The sequence below is a fragment of the Ambystoma mexicanum genome, chromosome 9, assembly GCF_040938575.1.
Source record: "Ambystoma mexicanum isolate Mex_15411 chromosome 9, UKY_AmexF1_1, whole genome shotgun sequence".
In the NCBI taxonomy this organism is placed as follows: domain Eukaryota; kingdom Metazoa; phylum Chordata; class Amphibia; order Caudata; family Ambystomatidae; genus Ambystoma; species Ambystoma mexicanum.
Genome location: NC_090931.1, coordinates 452,391,765 through 452,410,785, shown reverse-complemented (window position 1 = coordinate 452,410,785; position 19,021 = coordinate 452,391,765). Strand labels below are relative to the sequence as shown.

General features: G+C 47.1%; 1 protein-coding gene across 1 annotated transcript in view; it reads right to left on the bottom strand.

Annotated features, from left to right (window-relative positions):
* Nucleotides 1–10,530: 10,530 nt before the first annotated feature.
* The window catches only part of LOC138488168 (ras GTPase-activating protein 4-like), a 1,092,176-nt gene continuing 1,083,685 nt past the window's right edge, over nucleotides 10,531–19,021 (bottom strand). Inside the window, exon 21 of the mRNA XM_069614957.1 lies at nucleotides 10,531–10,807. Within this exon, the coding sequence (XP_069471058.1) occupies nucleotides 10,671–10,807 (137 nt within the window). The 3' untranslated portion in view covers nucleotides 10,531–10,670. The remainder of the gene's footprint in view (nucleotides 10,808–19,021) is intronic.

Genomic DNA, 19,021 nt, shown 5'->3' with positions numbered 1-19,021 from the left:
CCATTAAGGACACTGTACTTTGACACTTGTGTCATGTTTTGGGGATTGCTTTGTTTGCTCTCACATAGCATGACATGCCATGGTGTGTTGGGTGGTGGTACTGGGGAGGGGTTGGGTGACATGGCACTGTTGTCATGTTGTATTTTGCAAGGGGGCAATGATTTTTGCAGCATAGAAGTGTGTCTTTTAATGACACAGCATTGGTGGTGTTTGTGTAGGTAGGGATGCACACAATATAACACTTCCAGGTGACCAATCTCAGGCTGGTATGGTTGTGACAGTTGACTGTCCCTTATGTCATCATCATTGATTGTCAGCTGGTATGTGCCAGGGCTGTGTGCACTCCACAGGGGTGTGATTTTAGGTGAAGTAATTAGTCACCAGCTGCGTACGGGCTGCCTCATCCCGTGCCCTTTCCCCTCCCATGCGCAGCGGGCTTGCATGTGGTTGGGGATGTGGGGGCACCACCATGTCCACGGGCAGGCCCCGGCGTGTTGCAACATTGTGCAGGACACATGCTGCCACTGTGATCCTGCACACTACTGGGGGAGCGTATAACAGCTGCCCGCCAGAACGGTCAAGGGAGTGAAAGCGTGACTTGAGCACTCCGAATGTGCGCTCCACTATGCCCCGGGTTGCAATGTGGGCTGTGTTGTATCTTACCTTGGGTGGCGTGGTGGGGTTCCGAATTGGCGTCATCATGTGGGTGCTCAGAGGGTAGGCACTGTCCCTTGGGGAGGTGGTGATGGGTATCATTAGTGGGGTTGTGACATTGCTCAGTATCTGACATGCATGCATGTACTGTGGCATTTATACTCACCGAGCAGCCATGTATCGCCATGCCGCCCAGCTTCTAGGTCCCGATTTAGGGTTGACATTCTGTAAATAAAACTGTCGTGGGTGGACCCTGATAGTTGGCATATACTGAGGTGATGATTCCCTTGGCATCACATACTACCTGGATGTTGATGGAATGCCAGTGCTTGCGTTTTCTATAGATGTGCTCTGATGCCCTGGGGGGGCGTAGAGCCACATGGGTGCAGTCAATGACACCTAGCACTTTGGGGAAGTGTGCCACCCCGTAGAAATCCTGGACGACAGCCTGCCTTTCTGCAGGTGTTCTGAGCAGGTATATGTGCCTGCGGACTGATGGGCGTGCAGTCATGATGGCCAAGACCTGGTGTAGGCAGCGTGACTGCGTGGCCTGTGACACCCCCCACTATAGCAGTTGTCCGTGGAAATGATCCAGTGGCCAAGAAGTGCAGTACATTGAGGACCTTTTGCAGGGGGCTGAGTGCTTGGGAGCACAGGGTGGGTGATGTGTGGTCATCCTCCCACTCACTGACCAGTTCGAGTATTATGTGAGGTGGAAACCTGTACCTCCCATGCACTTGGTCATCAGGCATCCCAAAAAGGCTGGTTCTGGGTGTAAAAATTCTGGGCCTGACTACCCTCCTCCTCCTCCTGTGGTATCCCACGACCACTGCTGCTAGGAACGGTATATTCATCCTCGCGTTTGTGCTTGTTTGTTGTTTGCGCGCACTTTTATGCTGTGTGGGTCCACGTCGCCTGGTTCCTGCTCGCGTACGTGTTTTCTGATTAGCGCGTCTTTTTTGGCATACGCCTTAGCCCCGTTCGATTCCATGAATACGTGTTTTGAACGTCCGTGTGGGCGTTCCGCGCACTTGCATCCTGTACTTCCCCCGTGACGACCACATTTTCACGAGTTGTACCCCATTCCGCGTGTCACGCCCCCTGTTCCTCCTACTTTTGTGTGTGCGCCGCGCTATGTGCGATTTCGCTGTGCGCTTAGCGCACGCTGTTTGGAGACGTATGCACCAGCGTGCGCCACGCAGAATTTTGGTGCGGGTTTCGCTGTGATTCGCACGCTTTCGCACACTTGCGCTGAAAATTTCAGCGCACATTAATCCCATGAATCGGCCTCATAATGTCACCGTCCTGTGTTCAAACCTATTTCCTTCCCTTACACTATACTATGGAAAAACTGGGCGTCTTTTTGATCTAGAAGGAGGCTTCTTGCATTCTGGATACAGACCTTTAAAGTTCAGTTTCTGGTGTGAAAGGACATTGACTGACTCTTTAAACACAGTTCCCAAGTATCAAGGGGTAGTCTCTTCTCCTTGTTCTTGTCTTCAATTCTCAAACATAGTGTTAAGCCAGGATCACTATCCTGCCAGACTTAACTGTAAAGCTTTTTTATCACAAAACATATCTTCCTTGTTTTAGGCTGGAAAGTCTCTTGCCCTTGTTTCTTCATCCCACTGAAAACTGTAGCGCCAAGTCGGGTGAACTAGTCTGCAAGACTTGACTATAGAACTCAGAATTCCAGAACATTTCTTTTCTGTTGGTAATGCCTGCTCGACCCCTTATTTCAGCTTCTTTCACTTCTCTTTCTCTATCACATGGGTCCCAGATCCCTCTGGGCTTTCTTGGGATTTCCCTGACTTGTTCTACAACTCCTTTCTCTTCTGTGTAGGACCCAGACACCTTTATATTTTCCCGGGCTCTCTGCGACTTGCTTTGGGCCTCAGCCCCTTGACTATGTGTTTATTCACTCTTGCATGGACCCCTGACCCGTGTGCTTTGCTTTTGTGGTCCTCACCAATCTTCATATGGGTCCTAAACCCTTTTGTGTTGCTTTTGCGTTTTCTCTACTCCACTCAACGTCCAACTGAACAGACCTAGTGTACTCTCCTGCCAGGTACTGTTCCACATAGGATACTTGGTAGAGTTTGCTCCAGCTTTCACAGTGTGTTTGCTTTCCCTTTCTGTCTTTCGGGATATTGGCTCCTGCCAAGCATAGTCTTGATTCTCTCTCTTTTTGATATCCTCGTGGTCCCGGACCCTCTTAAATTGGCTTTGTCCTTGAATTTCTTTTGGGTCTATGAAGCGTTTATTTTGGCTTTGCCTCTGTGGTTTGCTTGGGTTCCAGAGCCATTTATATTGGCCTCCTTGGACACTTGGTTCACTCTCCTTCCAAGTGTCCATTGATGAGGCATATGTCTGTGTCCTTATATTTCTCGTAGGGTGCTTGATCCATATACTTTCAGCTTCAGTTTGTATAAGGTTTCTGATGCTACTTAGGCTCCCCTTGTTTGGTTTCCAGCCCCTCTTATGGATCCAGGCAGCACCCATACTTTGTTTCTGGGTTAACACTGTGTGGCGTCCTGCTCAGGCTCCTCCGACTCTCTGGGTGACCTTCCGATCCTGCTCTCTCAACTCCCGCTGTCGTCCGTGTCCCTGCTTCGGCTTCATCGCGTCGGGCTGTGTGGCTTCTCTCCAAGAGGCGTCCCGAGTCTTCCGCGTACTTGGTTTCTCTTGGTCTGCCAGTTCTTGGCAGCATCCTTAGAGACGGTGGGTCTCTTCCGCTATCTTCCCGGCCTACAGCTTCTTCTCGTTTCTCTTCGTTTGCGGTATTCAAACTTCACTCTCGGTTCCTCTGAGGCAGGCTTGACAAATGGTCTAGTCCTTCTTCTAATTTGTACATTGGGTAACCAATAGGCAGTGTCCAGCAACTAGACTGCATATTCTGGTTCCTAAAGTTATTGCTCATTGCTCCATTCTTCCTCCTCGTCACAATACTGAACTGATGATCATCATATAGTTCAGTAACACTCTTCTTCATCTCAGTATTTTCTTGGGACTTGGTTTTCTCAACTCTACACAGATAGATAGAGGTTTGAGGACCACAGGGTACTGAGTGGGAGAAAGGATGGAGGGCACAGAAATGAAGGAGGGGAATATTGCATTCTCCTGCTATGATCATCACTGATCCCACAGGGGGCTTCCCCTACCATGAGATCAATCCGCTGAGTATCACGCCCAGGGGGGCTAGCAGGTAGCAGCCTCACCTCCCTGGTCTCATGGGAAGGTGCTCCCCCCATGGAAGCAGTGATGATACCCTGGGATTGTCACACCGGGCACATTAATGATTTTCTGTTTGAAAGTACATCATCTGCTGCTGCACTGGGCTATGATTAGACAAACTGTCAACAATATAATAACACAAGTGGGTACTGTGATGATGTCTCCTGCCTGACCCTTGCCGTGTGTGAGGGGGGGGAAATGAGGATTTGGTGTTTCCAAGCACTCCATGATGTAGAGCATGGGGACAGAATGAGGAGGATGGCTTGGCCACCCCCACAACACCTGAGTTTTTGGGTAGGCTCTCCTCACATGTGCAGAGAACTGCTTGCTACCCATTTCATTTGGGACACCTGCAGGTATAATATCACCAATGGTATAGAGACCTGAAGAATTGATTGCCCCATAAAGAAAGTTTTGTTCAGGATTGAAAAATCAAACACTTATGTTAGGGCTCTCAACAAGAAACAAGCAACACAAGATGTCACTAGGAACTTCTGGGCTATATTTGATGCGAGATATGAACGACACAAACAGACACAACTCTGCAAATGCTTTGCTGATCCCTGCCTCTGGAGCCCATGCTTGAATAAAAACAAAGATCATGGACCAGCATTTAATTTAGTTTACATAGCAGGGCATACATGAGGAGAAGAAACCAAAACACCTGCAATCAATACACAATCTAAAGCCTATCATACTAGAACACAAATCATGATACACAGGTGCAGCATGATACACATGTACAGACACTTAGGGAATGTCCAGTCCTGGGGTAGAGGTTACTTGCCCATAAAGTCTGGGAAAAGGAAAAGTGTTGTGCGGCTTTTTGGGCAAGGAGTTGTAGAAAGGAGGAGCTCAGGGGTGCCATATCAGAGGAGGTGGGAAAAGGCAGAGCAGAAGTGTGGAATGTAGGAGCAGAGGCAGTGGTAAAAGGAAGAGCTGAGGGAGAGGTGGCGAGAGTCAGGGCTGAGAGGAAGAAGGCAGTGAAAGACAGACCTGAGTACGAGGGGTAGAAATAGGAATTAAGAAGAAGAGAAGAAGAGCTAGGGAGAAATCTTTCTGGTGTGTGAATGTGGTGGGAGTAGGAGCAAGCATCTGGCGAAGTGTACAGGAGGTGTGATACGAGTTAGTAAGCAGTCATAGGGAAAAAGAGACTTCTCAGGGGAAGGTCATTTAGATATGAGCAGGTGTTGTGGCAGAGGGGGGGATAGTGAGACTGAGTTGGAGGACAGGAGGATTAGGACCCTTGGGCAGAGAGAGAGGGAGTCAGGAGCTTGCACAACAGCCTGTGGAGCCTCTGAGCTGGCCCTATCTCTTTTGGAATCTGTTGGCCCTGTGGAACCAATTGACCAGAAGAAAGCAGACCAAGCTACAATTCAGGTACAAGCTGACAGAAAGCCAGAAGACCACCCACCCACAGTGAGTAACCCTGGGGAAAGACACTAACACTTAAAAAAAAATGTATTAGTATTTTACATTTTTGAACAATAACATTAACAATCGCCTTCCCCCGCAGCCTTCCCCCCTTCCCCTCCGATTCTCCCTACCCTGCCGATCACTGCGCTGCATATCTTTTGCTTTGGGTATGAAAGGTTGTAGTTTATAGGACATCCAATATTCTTAGTCTCTGGGGGCACCATTGTTCTCAACAGTCTCTGTGCAGGAAGTTCAGGACGAAGTCGCACTCATTCTTGAATTTAGCATAGTCCCCCTGAATAGTGTACGTTACCCATTCGGGTGAGGTATAGTGCCAGATTTTTGCTATCCATTCCTGCTCGTTGGGGATTGTGGAGTGTTTCCACTTCTGCACGATTAAAGAGAGGGCCGCCACGCTTAGGACCATGTATGCTTTCCTTTGTGGTTTGGTCAGGAGTGTGTCCAATACGTCGCTTAGGCCCAGCATTGCTTCTCTGCATTTTCTCCTAATTTAAGGGCCGAAGATGACTTTCATTTCTCTGTTGACCACTTCCCAGAACGGTCTTAAGATCGGACCGGACCACCAGATGTGGCGCCACGTGCCCACTTCTTTGCACCCCCGCACATCTGGGAAGCTGATGGGTATATTTTATGTAGTTTCTCTGGGGTTAAGTGCCACTGCACCAATATCCTGGTCCACATTTCCCTTATCTGCACCCCTCTCTTTAGTTTGGGGATGCACTGCCACACCTCCCACCCATTGAGAACTGGTCTAGTTTCTCCAAGACCCTCGTAAGTATCCATCTTGCCCTGAATTGGGGGTGTACACCGTGGCGATTGTGAGAGGCTTTCCACCCCATTGGAGTTGAACGAAGAGGAACCTACCCTACTTGTCCGCTTTTGTGCCTATTATTTGGACATCTGGGAGGTGTCTAAACGCTATGAGGACAACTCAGACCTTGTTCTTGTCGTTGGCCTGGAGAACCTGAGGGAACCCTCTTAGCTTCAGTCTGTGTTTGTCTTGAGATCGGATGTGGGTCTCCTGGAGTGTCACAATTTCGGGTTTAGCATCCTGGGGGAGGTTCTCCAGTTTCTGTCTCTTAGCAGGAGTATTTAACCCTCTTTCATTGTCAGAATTTGGTTCCCTTTTTTACTACCCATGTCCCATTTCACCCCAAGCGTTTCTATGTTGCAGCGATCCTCCTCCCTCTCTTTCCCTACCCCCAACACCCCTTTCCCTTCCCCCTCTCCGGCTAGACTCGGCTACCTTCCCCAGGGCGCAACATCATCCTTGGTTGCCGGGTCTCATTCCAATCCCAGAGAAAAACTGTGCGGGGAGAGCCCTCCCTAAGCCCTCCTCCATTTCCAAGATCCGTCACCATCCCCCCGGCCTCCCCGGGCTGACCCTGGGGCTGGCTTCCCCCCGAAAGCCCACTGGGCCCTGGCCCAGTACCTAATGGCCCAAGCAGTAGCTGTAAAAGGAATACTTATTCAGTCTGGGGACTTAGGTCGCTGTCCCTCTGGGCCCCGCAGGTGTCTGAGTCTCGCCTTTGACACTTTTACTCTTCTCCACTCCCATGTCTTCTCCTGGTAACCTTCGTAGTCTGGCCTTCTGTTTTGTCCTCCAGTTGCGTCCCCTTCTTCTTCGATACTCTGAATCTTGAGCCCCTCCTCCAGCGTGGTGATGCAGTGTTGGCACCCTTCCCACTTAAACACCAGTCCAAAGGGGAAAGTCCACCTATACCATATCTGGGCTTTGGTCAGGGCTTTAGTCACCTGGCCCATTTGTCTTCTCTTTGCAAGTGTGGAATCGGCCAGATCTTGGAAGAGCTCTATAACAGCACCATTCACCTTCATCGAGGTTGATTTCTTTGCCGCTTGGAGAATCAGTTCTTTTTTGTCATACCGCTGCAGGGCCAGCTTCACTTCCCTTGGCCTGGCCCCTGCTTCTTTTCACAGCTGGCCCACTCGATATATTTTATCTGTGTGAATTTCTCCCCCGGTCTCTAGGTTAGGAGATTTTTAAAACATGTGCTGCACTGTTACCCTGAGGCCGGCGTCACTCACACTTTCAGGCAGTCCCTTCACCCTGATGTTCGACCTCCTCGAACAGTTGTCCAAGTCCTCTGTTTGGAGCTCCAGATTGTGTGTCGCCACCGCCAGCTGCTTGGTTAGTGCATCGATCTTTCGGGTGTCTTTTGTGAGTTCCTGTATGACGTTTTCATTTGTGTCTACTCTGTCGCCCAATTCCGCTATGTCACTTTTGATTTCTTGCAGGGACTGTGTGAGTTCGGTGCACATTAGGCTATGTTTTGTCTGTAGGGTGGACGTCATCTGCTCGCTAAAAGCCTTGAAGCACTGCTGAAGCCCTTCGCTCGTAACCTCTTGTCCCTGTGGCAGCGCTAAGGGGTCCCCCCTTCCTGCCTCTCTGCCTCCGATGGGGCTTCTTCTTCCTGGGCCTCACCCACCTTCCTCGAAAGTTTTTGAAGAGTCCCTTCTTGCTTTTTTGAGGGCTTGGGCCCATGGGGGCACTCTTTGGCCTATTTAGGCTTGTTGCGTGACATCGCTGGGTGGTGGTGGCCTGTGCCTACCTGCGCTTTAGTATTGGGGGCTTCTCCCTTGGCCTCAGATGTTCCTCCTGGTCCCCTGATATGGGCTGGTCGTGGCATGTGAGGGTGGCGTGCTCTAGTTTCCTTCATGGGCACCTCGGAGGTCTGGTCCTCCTGCTGAGTTTGTGGACGGCACCCTCGGGAGGGCTGTGGCCCCTGTGCGCCAGAATAGGGTCCTACAGCAGATAGGGTCGCACCAGCTCCTGACCAGAAGTTTCCTGGGCGCCCACCTCTGCGGGGTCTCTATGGTGGCCTTTACTCCCCCCTGGAGTCCTCCTCTATTTGGCTTGCCCTGCCTCTTCGTTTCTTTTGGGGGGCAAGTGGTGGCATGGGTCGGCGCTCTGCTAGAGAGTCCAGAGCGGGGGCCTGGTAGCTCGCGCCTACCTCCCCCAGGGCCCGGGAAAGTCTTGGCGCTGTTGGGAGTAGTTACTGGTGGTTGGGACTGCGGTTGCTGCAAGTCTTGTATTAACCCTGCTCTTGGGTGTCCCCTTCCCTGTGGAGGCTCTGGGGAGCAGGGAATATTGCACCTTGCGGGCTCAAATTCTGTTAGGCGGGTGGGCGGGTTGCCAGTGCCTAATTCGCAGCTCAGGGTCGCTCGGTTAATTGCCCGCTCCCTCTCCTTACTTGAGTGTGGCCAGGTCCCAGCAGGGGCGCTGCTGGAACGGAACCTTGTCTCCCCCTGGATTGGGCTGCGGAAGGGGTCTGCCGCAGTCCGCGCATCTTCCCTGGTCCTACTGATAAGATCGCGGCTATATTGGCTCCTCCCGCGCAGCTGTCGTTGGGGACTGCTCTCCTCTCCGGCCTCCCCCTGCGTGCTGTCGGCTGCTGGCCCTCAGGCAAGCTCTTTTAATGGCGGGCGTCACAGCTCCGCTGTACTCTATCTGTCTGTCCCGTTCCACCTTTGCACGTTCCGGATGGGATCTTCTTGGGGACCGCTCTGCTTGCAGGCAATTCGCTTGCGTTTACTGCCTGGAATCATGTATCTGTCTCTGCTTATTGCACCTTTTTAGGGTCACCAGGGAGGAGCGAGTTCCTCGTGGTGGAGTGGTCACGGCAGCCATCTTGGAATGTATCGACATTAACACTTTTGAGAGACATCACATTGAACCTGAGACCATTTAGAAACCAAAGACATTGCCATTCTGACCCACAGTTTGAGCTCCAAGTTTGCTCATCCTTGCAAACAACCCCTAATGAATAGTGGTTTAAACACCACTCTGGCGTGCATTTTTTGTTGAGACCACTCGACCTTGAGAAAGTACCTGAACTGGTAATGTTGCAATTCTAGGTCTACCCACACGTAAAAGGGAATATTGGGGTTCACCAGAACCTATGTACATTTTAGTGTGTTCATTTAATTGTATACATACGGCTCATCATCACCAGTGCATCATACAATGGCCCTCATTACGACCCTGGCGGATTTTTTCCGCCATCGACGGACTTTCCGGCCATGGCGCAAAGTCCCTTTACGCCATGGCGGATGGCGGACTTACCGCCCCATTCCGAGGTCGGCGGGGCGGTAAGTCCCCATTGACCCATTTACCCTTCCCCATTCCCATTTCGGCCCCATAGGGCTCAATGGGAGTGGGGAAGGAGTTAATTACGCCACCGTAAAATACGGTGGCGTAATTAACACCAAGGTCCCAGAGCGCCATGGATTTTTCCGCCCGCAAAAAGCGGGCGGAAAAATGACCATGGCGCTCCAGGAACTCGTAGTTGGCGGTAAGGGGTCCGCGCAGCTAACGCTGGCGCAGACCCCTTAGCGCCAGGGTCGTAATGAGGCCCAATGGCTGTAATCGTGGATTATTCTGAAATGAATGCACACTGAAAAGATAATACTTGAAAAATACACGGGCACATTCCGAAACTGTACATTTTAAACAATTTACACATTTGAGAATCCAACATTGTCTAACGTACTTTCTAATGGTCTTCAGCCCAGAACATTTACTTCTGTGACCTCTGGGAAATGTAAGCAGGCTTTTAGCTTTATAGAAAAATGCTCAGTAAGCTATAGTCGCAGAGACATGACACCCCTCCAAGCTAAGCACTTTGGGACTACAAACATGGTGGACTTGGGCAATGGAAACCTCAGCCGGAGTAACTAGAGGATTGGGTAAAGGGGGACATGCTGCAACAGTGAACGTTAAAGATGGCATTTGGAACAAGGCAGAACCACATGCATGCTAGTTGGTAGTGTCTCACTTGCAACAAATGACCAAAGAGCACCTTTAATGGCTGGCAGAGCTGCTGCCTGCATCATTGGCCTTGCTGACCTTCTGCCACTCTGCTCCACCTGATCTGCCACGCTGTCTAAAACCAAGGCGCAGGTTTTGGGTATTTTATTCATCACTTTCTGCAGAGATTCCTAATACAGAATGACCCTGGTGTATGAACTAGCCTCTGTTTCTCAATCTAAAGATTGAGATGTATTGATCACGAGGATGCAGGAAACCTAATACTGTCAATGCCATTGCCTGGCAAGGCATATTGGTTCTGTTGATCCACGAAGCACTTAAGTCTGATTTGCCCAATGCCTGACCTTCCACAGGTTTTACATTCACATTGTCTCAAGAAGTAACTGAAGTATGAAGAAAACACACATTAGCACCAATTTCTTTAAAGGCAATTTCATTAAAATGACAAGTGATTTTGGCAGCCGTGATACATTCTACTGGTTACATCGTCTTTATAACATATAATAATACAATTATTGGCATCGTTTTCCCAACACAAGAAACTCGTGGGCTAAAGTCATGTCTCCAGTTCCAATAAATAGTTTTGATCCCTTGCAGCCAATATTGACAAGTCCTCCACGGCCAGGTGATGGGCATCTTCAAGGTCCTGGAGAACCCGGAACAGTCGGTTCGCGCTGTCACCGTTTTCAGAGTCTGGAATGAAGAAGATACAATTACCCTGTGTACACATGTGATTTCAATGGCCTCATTTTATCTTATTTTATTCAGTTTGCTCGGCCGGCCCACTCCTGTGTCTTCAGATTAACATCTCTGACTACTTTACAACACCTAGAGAATTTGGAGTGAATCTGCAATGGTGATTATGTAAAATGACTGGCTGGCTTTTAGACTGCTTTAAGTGTGATTGGCAAGATCTCTGTGTTAGAATAGACATGGCAGTACTTCCGGTTAAAGTGTGGAACCTGAGGTGGCCTAAACTTGAGAACTGCTTCAAATACCTGTATAACCACAATTATCTGTAACCATATTCTTAAGCCAAGCGCTCTGATGCCTGAAGGTTAGAAGCGCGATACAAATGCAAACAAATTAATATATAAATAAATGCAATGCTGGATCCTCAGGAGAGATTTGAATTGAGTGAGAACTAACGGGTACTGAGTTCCATTACTTTTCGTTTTTTTACTGTTAACAGTTACACTACTTTATGCAGCCATTTTCACCATTCCTGATTTTGTTTTTAACAAAGCATTCCTCTTCATTTTAACACCCTATAAAAGTTACGGCTAAACGGAAATCTGTTTGACCACAAAGCCTGTTTGACCCTAGCACGGTTAGACTCTAGTTGGCTTTATACTCGCTATGGGAAGATGAAGGAGGTCTTGCTAATATTAAAAAGGAATCCCTCCTCATACTCCATCTTCCTGATTTTAGAAAAAACATGTTAAGTCGTCACCTTAGTTTAAATGCTTGAGGCCCATGTTATTTACAAGAAATTCTATTTGAATGTCAGGTTATAATATGGGATTTTTCCCTGCATGCCAATGGACAAGGGCACAGTCGTAAATGGAGCCTTATTGACTATCACTTGGACTACTGTAATGCGCTGCCGGGGGCTACTTCCATGACACTTATTAGCAGACTTTGCAGTAGAGAATTCAGCTTAAAATTCTCTGCATCTTTTAAAGCTTCTATGGGGCGGCTCCTGCATAACCTAAGAGTAGCATTGAAAGATATATCCCGAGATGGAGCCAGCTTCAGAGGCACTTTCATCTTTGGGACTCTCTTTCAGACCAGAGGAGACATAAGACTTTAAATCTTGCCAAGCAGGCTTTGGAATAAATGATCAAATTCTACTCATGACAGCACAAGTCTTTCTAGTTTCAGGCCCCCGTTGAAGCAGCTTCTGTTCATAAGTGTGTTAAGTACGGGTTCCAGTACCAGGAGAGTTAATATCAGCAAGTAGAGGAGATTTATTTCACAAAGGTGATACATACATGTTCCAACTAACGGACAGACAGAGCATTTTTTTCGTGCATGGCTGAAATTACAAAAATATACCTGTATTCGCTGCCAAATATTGTACTATGTTTTTTGTTTGATGAGACATGTCCTCCCCTTAGGCCTATGTGGATACCTTCGGCTCCATGCAAAAACATATTTTTGAAAAACGCCTTTCTGAATGATGTCTACTGAATTTGACTGTTTTAAAAAAAAAATGTGTCTCTAGTTATCTTACTGCCTGCACTCCTTGTTTTATCAATGCTATCCAGGACTCATCCCTAGTTTTGTTACCCGTTACCCTATGATCCACATGTTTTTTGAGTTGACCTTCTTCATAAGATTCTTTACAGAATAACCTTTTTCACAAGATGTTTGCATACATTCTGCAGGTGTCCTGACATTCCGATAACACAGAAGCAGTACAAAGAAGGCACAAACAAGATGTTTACCACATATAACGTCATAAGACCTCTGAATCATGACATAGAGGAGTGTATGGTACAGGAAAATGTGGTATGATAATTGTACTGTAACTATGGATGCAAAGTAGGATTGGATGGCTGACCGGACTGCCTGTTAATCCACAGGAAAAGTAGACTGTGCAGGCCCATGTAGGTTTGTGACGTTGGTGAGGTACTTTAGTGAAGTATTAGGACAGAAAATCTTTGGGGTGCCTCCAGAAGAGTTAATTTAAGACTGCTCCACTCCCTGGCACCTGGAAAACTAAACTGTCACAGCCACTGAGGTAATTGTCTCGAAGAGCAGGTCACCAGGGGCAGGTGACAGTGATAATGAAACCTTAAAGCGAGAGACAGTTTTCCAGAAAACCCTTCAGATATCTTTAAAATAGATGATAAATGGCATTAAGTGCTGGAAACAATACTCTTCAACTTGAGAAATGCAATGTATGTAGGAATATGTTTTAGGTGCTAATCTCACCAGATGGAAAAAACTCTGAATGTATGAAATATAAAGCTTATACCCTTAAAATCGTGCAGATCCTGTGCAGACAAATCCATGACCTCTTAATGCTTCTATACAATTAGTCAAAAAGCCATACAACTGCAGGAGCCAAGTCATTAAATATACAGTCACAGGCTTCTGAAGTACCCGGCTCTGACGGCTCCACCATATGCTTGTGAAGGGGTAGAAAGTTTGAGCTACGCTTCTCAAGGAAAATGCTTTGAACCGAAAATCCAATCCGTCAATATTACACCAAGAACAACTTTTAACTACCCAAGTAGGAAATGTGCTATAGTGAATTGCAGCTGTGTGCAACGGGCTCCTCCTTCTCATACCACTAACTACTTACATAAAATTGATAATACTCTTGGCTACAATTTTTCATTAGGTTTTTCTGCTACTATAGACAATTCATCTGACTGGGGTCTCTTGATGATTTTACATTCTGAATAGCCCCATGGTATAAAACTAATTGGATTGGCCCCTTTAAAGAGCCTTGCAGTTTCAGCTGTCTACTAATGGATTGTTTAAACTTTGATGAAGAATGCACTTTGGAAAGAACTCAACCCACTCGTTGGGGCGATTAGTGAGTCGATATTGTTATCTACTCCTGAGACATCAATTTTCCAGAATACCTAAAGTGCTTCCTTTTCTTATAACATTCTGAGCATCCATTTCTGAGATTTATCAGTTTTCTTCAGACATTCAGTTGTATTCTAACATTGGATATTTTATGTTTCAGCAATAGAGGTTGATTACATCATCTACCAACAAGACTCTTTAATATTTCTTGGGCTGCCTCTTTTCTTTGATAATTTCCTTTTTAAACAATGTTTCCCTGTCTATATAGTCCCATCTTATTTTTACTAGTTGCCCCAAAACCCACTGAGGCCGGACTCTGCTTTACGGGTCTAAAATACTGCTCACAACCGTCACCATATACATCTGTGTGATGCCTTACGATTGACCTCTGAACTATGTTAATCGTATCTACAGCTTAATTCCGCTGATAACAAAGACAACGGGTGAAGGATCTCTTTCAAGCCGGTGAGATATCGTAAAGGGAATGCATTTACTAAAACTGGTCAACAATATCAAAAAATGCAATATATAATTGTTTGTTTGTTTGTTTTATTTATTTGTATAGCGCTCCAAACCCAGAGGTAGAAGGGCACTTAAAGAGGATGGTTACAGAGTGTGGCAAAAGCAAATTCAATATATAGCAGTTTACAGAGTATACCAACATAGTAAGCAGTGGGGGTACTACACTTTCAAAGTACAACAGTTTATAGAGTTCACAGCCATAGTTGCACAGAGGGAGGTGTGCCCGCCTATCTGTAGTGCTATTCTTTGTTTAGGAGGCAACCTATAACGTGTTTCCTGAAGATCTGGAAGGACTCAATAGTTTTAATGTTGAGAGGTAGGGTGTTCCAGAGTTGGGAGGCAAGTACTGTGAAGCTCGTCCCTCCCGCTCTTTTTAAAGAGAATCTGGGCACTGTCAGGCATAAGGTTTTGGAGGATCTTGTGGTTCTGGTGGCGGGTTTCATGGTAAACTTATTGGTGAGATATGGTGGGGCCAAGTGGTTTAATGCCTTATATGTGAGGCAAATGGTTTTCAGGTCAATATTTTGTCGTATGGAGAGCCATTTGCACGATTTCCTTGCAGTGGAGATGTGCTCTCGCCTGGGGATGTTAAGCGCTGCGCGTAGTGCGTTATTTTGAAGTACCTGTAGTTTGTTGATTATAGATTGGTTAGCACCTAGGTAAAGGCTATTGCAGTAGTCCAGTTTGGATTGTCTGAGGGCTCTAGCAAGAGTGAGGCAGCTATTAGAAGATAGAAAGGGTCTACTGGCCCTAATAAGCTTGCTGGTGTAGGCGGAGGCTGAGGCGATCATGTCAGTTTGTTTGGTGAGGTTAGAATTGGCATCAAGGTAAAAACCGAGAGTTTTCACGCTTTTGGCAATAGGGATGGTGTGACCATCGATAATGATGTTGTTGTAGTTGGGATTAAGTTTAGCTAGGGTGCTAGGGGAGCCAACAAGGAGGAGCTCCGTCGTCTCATCATTCAGGCAGAGGCCATGAGAGGCCATCCATGCCTGAATGATGGAGAATATTTTGTTAATCCGGGTAACGTCTGCATGGAAGTTGCCTGTGATGGTGAGGAGTATCTGGGTGTCATCTGCGTAATTCGTGTAGGTGACACCCAGACGATCCAGTTGGTCAAATTGTGACTTTGTACAAAGTGGGGGAAACGCAGGAGCCTTGAGGGACCCCGCATGAGGTGGGAATGGGGTCTGCAGCAGCTGTTGTAGAGAAAACCTGCATGGTTCTGTTTGCCAGAAAGGATTGTATCCATGTGACGGCCGAGGGGGAGAAGTGAGCTGTGGTGGCTAAGTGGCTACAGAGGATATTATGGTCGACCAGGTCGAAGGCCGCTGAAAGGTCTAAAAGGAGTAGGATCGCGGCATTACCTTTGTCTTCGATTTCATCAATCTGACTTTTGAGATCAACAAGGGCAGTTTCTGTTCCATGTTGAGGTCTGAAGCCAGATTGACGAATTCCTAGCAGTTGGTTGGATTCCAGATATTCCTGAACTTGGAGGTAGGCGACTTTATCCAGGATTTCTAACAGAAATGGGACAGTGGTGATGGGTCTGTGGTTGGTGGGTATGGCTGGATCTAGTGATTGTTTTTTCAGGAGTGGGAGAACCCATGATTGTTTTAGGATTCTCGGAACTGAGTTATTGGTGAATGATAGGTTAATAAGTTTAGTAATGAATGGGGATAGGTCTCTAGCTGCGTCTTTTATGATCTGGGTGGGACAGCTGTCCCCTTTGCAGTTCGAGGGTTTTAGGGAGGTGATAGTTTTTTGAATTTCTGCCGTAGTTACTTTCTTGAATGTGAAGCCCGATTTGGTAGCGAGGGGTGTTGGTGAGCTAAGGTAGGTGGGCTTGTTGTTGGAAAGTTGTTGGCGTTTGTCTTCAATTTTAGATTGGAGACCTGTGATTTTGTTGTTGAGGGCGTTTTGGATGCTGGTACACCAGGGTTTGTATTTTAGGCAGGTGTCTGTGGGTGGGCTGGGATTTTGGAGTTCTTTCAGAATCTTAAATAATTCTTTAGTGGAGGACCCTGCCTGGTCAATCCTGACGTTGTATGCATCTTTTTTGGTGCAAATTATCTCACTTTTGTAAAGGGAGGATATATTTGTAAAATTTGATTTATTTTCGGCCGAGGGATTGGTTTTCCATGTGAGTTGTGCGTTAGCTTTCTTTTTCCTAAGTAACTTGAGTTCAGGAGTGTACCACAAGTTCAGATGAGCTCTTGGTTTATCTTTACGCAATTTCAGAGGGGCAATGGTATCCATCGCCTTGACCATGGAGTTATTGAAGGTGTCAATCATTAGGTTAGGATCAGCATTAGCCGGAGTGCGTTGATGGTAGGTAGGACCAGGGGTAGTAGGGCCTCAGCAGTGATGTTGTGTTTGTTTCTGGTAGGGCAGGCTGGTGCCGTGGGGCACTTTTTGGGTACTACATGATTAGTGTTAATCTCCAGAAGGATAAGGTAGTGATCTGTCCATGCCAGAGGTTGGGGGTCCTTGCAGATTGGGTTGCAGTTGTAGGTCGCCACCCAGTCGATAATTCTGCCCTTCTGGTGGGTGGGGACGATATTGAGTTGTGCAAAGCATGTTCTGTTAGGGTGTTAGCTAGGGATGCAGCAGTTGCGTCGTTGGGGTCGCGGTAACCAAGGTTAAGGTCTTCGAGGATGATAATTTGTGCAGATGGCTTGGAGTTTTCGGCAATGAGAGATGTGATGTCTTCTTCAAAGTCCCCAGGGGGGCCTGGTGGTCTATATATGAGGTGAAAGGTGATCGTGCTTGTGGGGGAGGTTTGCAACTTGATAGTAAGTAGCTCGCAGGATGTGAATGATGCTGAGGAGACTGATCTGAAGCCTAGGGAAGATTTAGAGATGATAGCTACACCTCCTCCCCTGGCGTTGGGTTTATCAGCTCTGAGGATAGAGTATTTGTCGGGATGGCTAGCGATATGTAGGGTCCGGACGCTTCATGGAGCCATGAATTAAGGACGAGGCCACATTCGTATAATTTGTGAACTCCACAAAAAATCATAAATGCAGCACCAATGAAGATGTCTCATGCAGCATGCAGTAGCAATATTCAATATTTTATGGATGCAAAGTTTTGCTTTCAATGTGAATATTTTAATCTGTTAAAAGGAGGCAGTAAAAATATAGTTCCAAAAGGGATGCCAGAACATTCAATGGTTTCTACACGGGCATGCATGATGCAATGGATTCTTTTTGTACTGTCAGTAAAGCATTCATATTCAATTATTAACAATCTGGTTGTCATTTCAAACAGAAAATAAATCCACAGCATAAAGTATCAGAAGATGGAGGCATTCCCAGCAGAGTGTGCCTCTATAACATGCCTTGGTTAGTGGGTTGTGGGTTAGCCTGGTGATGGTGGGGTAAATTGAACACGGAATTTAGACCAGGGACATTAGCAGAAGTACAGGCATAAATAGGGTGGATATGCATGATCTAGTGTCATTATCTATCTTTAAGCAAAATACATACCGACATATTTACATTCCTGACTGAGACAATGTTAGGGGTGTCATGGGTGCCAGTTGGGAAGCGGTGGGGCGAGGCCAAGCGACACTCACTCACTACCTAGCAGGTGGTGTGTGATTCAGATTTCGAAGATTTCCAATTCTGAGATAGTTTTGATGGCTAGAAGGAGAGCCTTCTACTGGTGGGGCTCAAGTGGGGAGGAAGAGGGGAAGCTGTAGGAGGCTCAGTGATGCAGGGGCATTGAAATGTTGAGGCGAGCAGAGGGAGAGTAAAGAGAGATTGAATCAGCACAGTATCGGAAGCCAGACAGGGCCAGTGCATCCATTAGGCGAGGTTAGTCATTCGTCTAGAGCGCACAATGTTAAGGCGGTATTTAGGCATTTTTTTTAGCATACCTCCTTTACATTGAACACATTTTTTCTGCTGCGTTTTCTCGGTGTGAATGCTGCTGAGCCCGTTTAGGGACGCTGTGCCTCTCGGGGCGCCCATCCAACATACAAACATGTGGAAGATGGCACTGCTATTGCAGGCTAGTAGCTCGGGCCTCGAATTAGCAGAAGCAGCTAACTTTGCTTTTAGACAATTATACATTACTTAATATCTTCGCAGGGCAAGCTTTGTAAATTACAATTTGCCAGGCAGGAATCTGAAGTGACTGTTGCGTCATGGCACCCTGGGAGGGGCAGAAACATAATACATCAATAAAGCATGTCAGAGCTCGTGGTGGCGCCAGTTCAGGCCCACACACGCGCAGATGCTGCTGCTATTTATGAACTTGCCTAACAGCCTGTCCATTTCGGGCTGTCTCCTGCACGCTGTAGTCTTTCAGATAAGTCGGGACGGGAAAGGAGAAAACGATTTGAGTGTCATCAGCAAAGAAGTGGTATTGAAAGCCAAAGGATTGGATGAGTTTTCCAAGGTAAGAGATACAGGGGTTGAAGAGGAGTGGTTGTAGGACTGATCCCTGGGGAGCGCCAAGTGAGAAGGGAGTGTGGGAGTAGGAGTCAAAGTTTCAGAAGAGGGAGACAGAGTGATTAGACAGGTAGGAGACAACCCAATCAAAGAGAGTGTCCTTGAAGCAAGGGGAGGAGAGGTTTTGAAGGAGAGAGGGGTGATCTTTTATGTTGAAGGTAGCAGAGATATTGAGTAGGATGGGTTGAAGGAGTGATGGCAGTGATGAAAAGTTGGCAGAAAGTTGGAGTCATCGTTGAGAGTGTTTCAGCGGTATGTATACTCTAAAATCCTGATTTAACTTGTAATTCCATTCTCAGTGCTAGCAATGTCCTTTTATAGCTTTTTTACACCTTTTCGTGGTTCTGTGCCTCTTCCTTTGACTATGCTAATTCTTGTG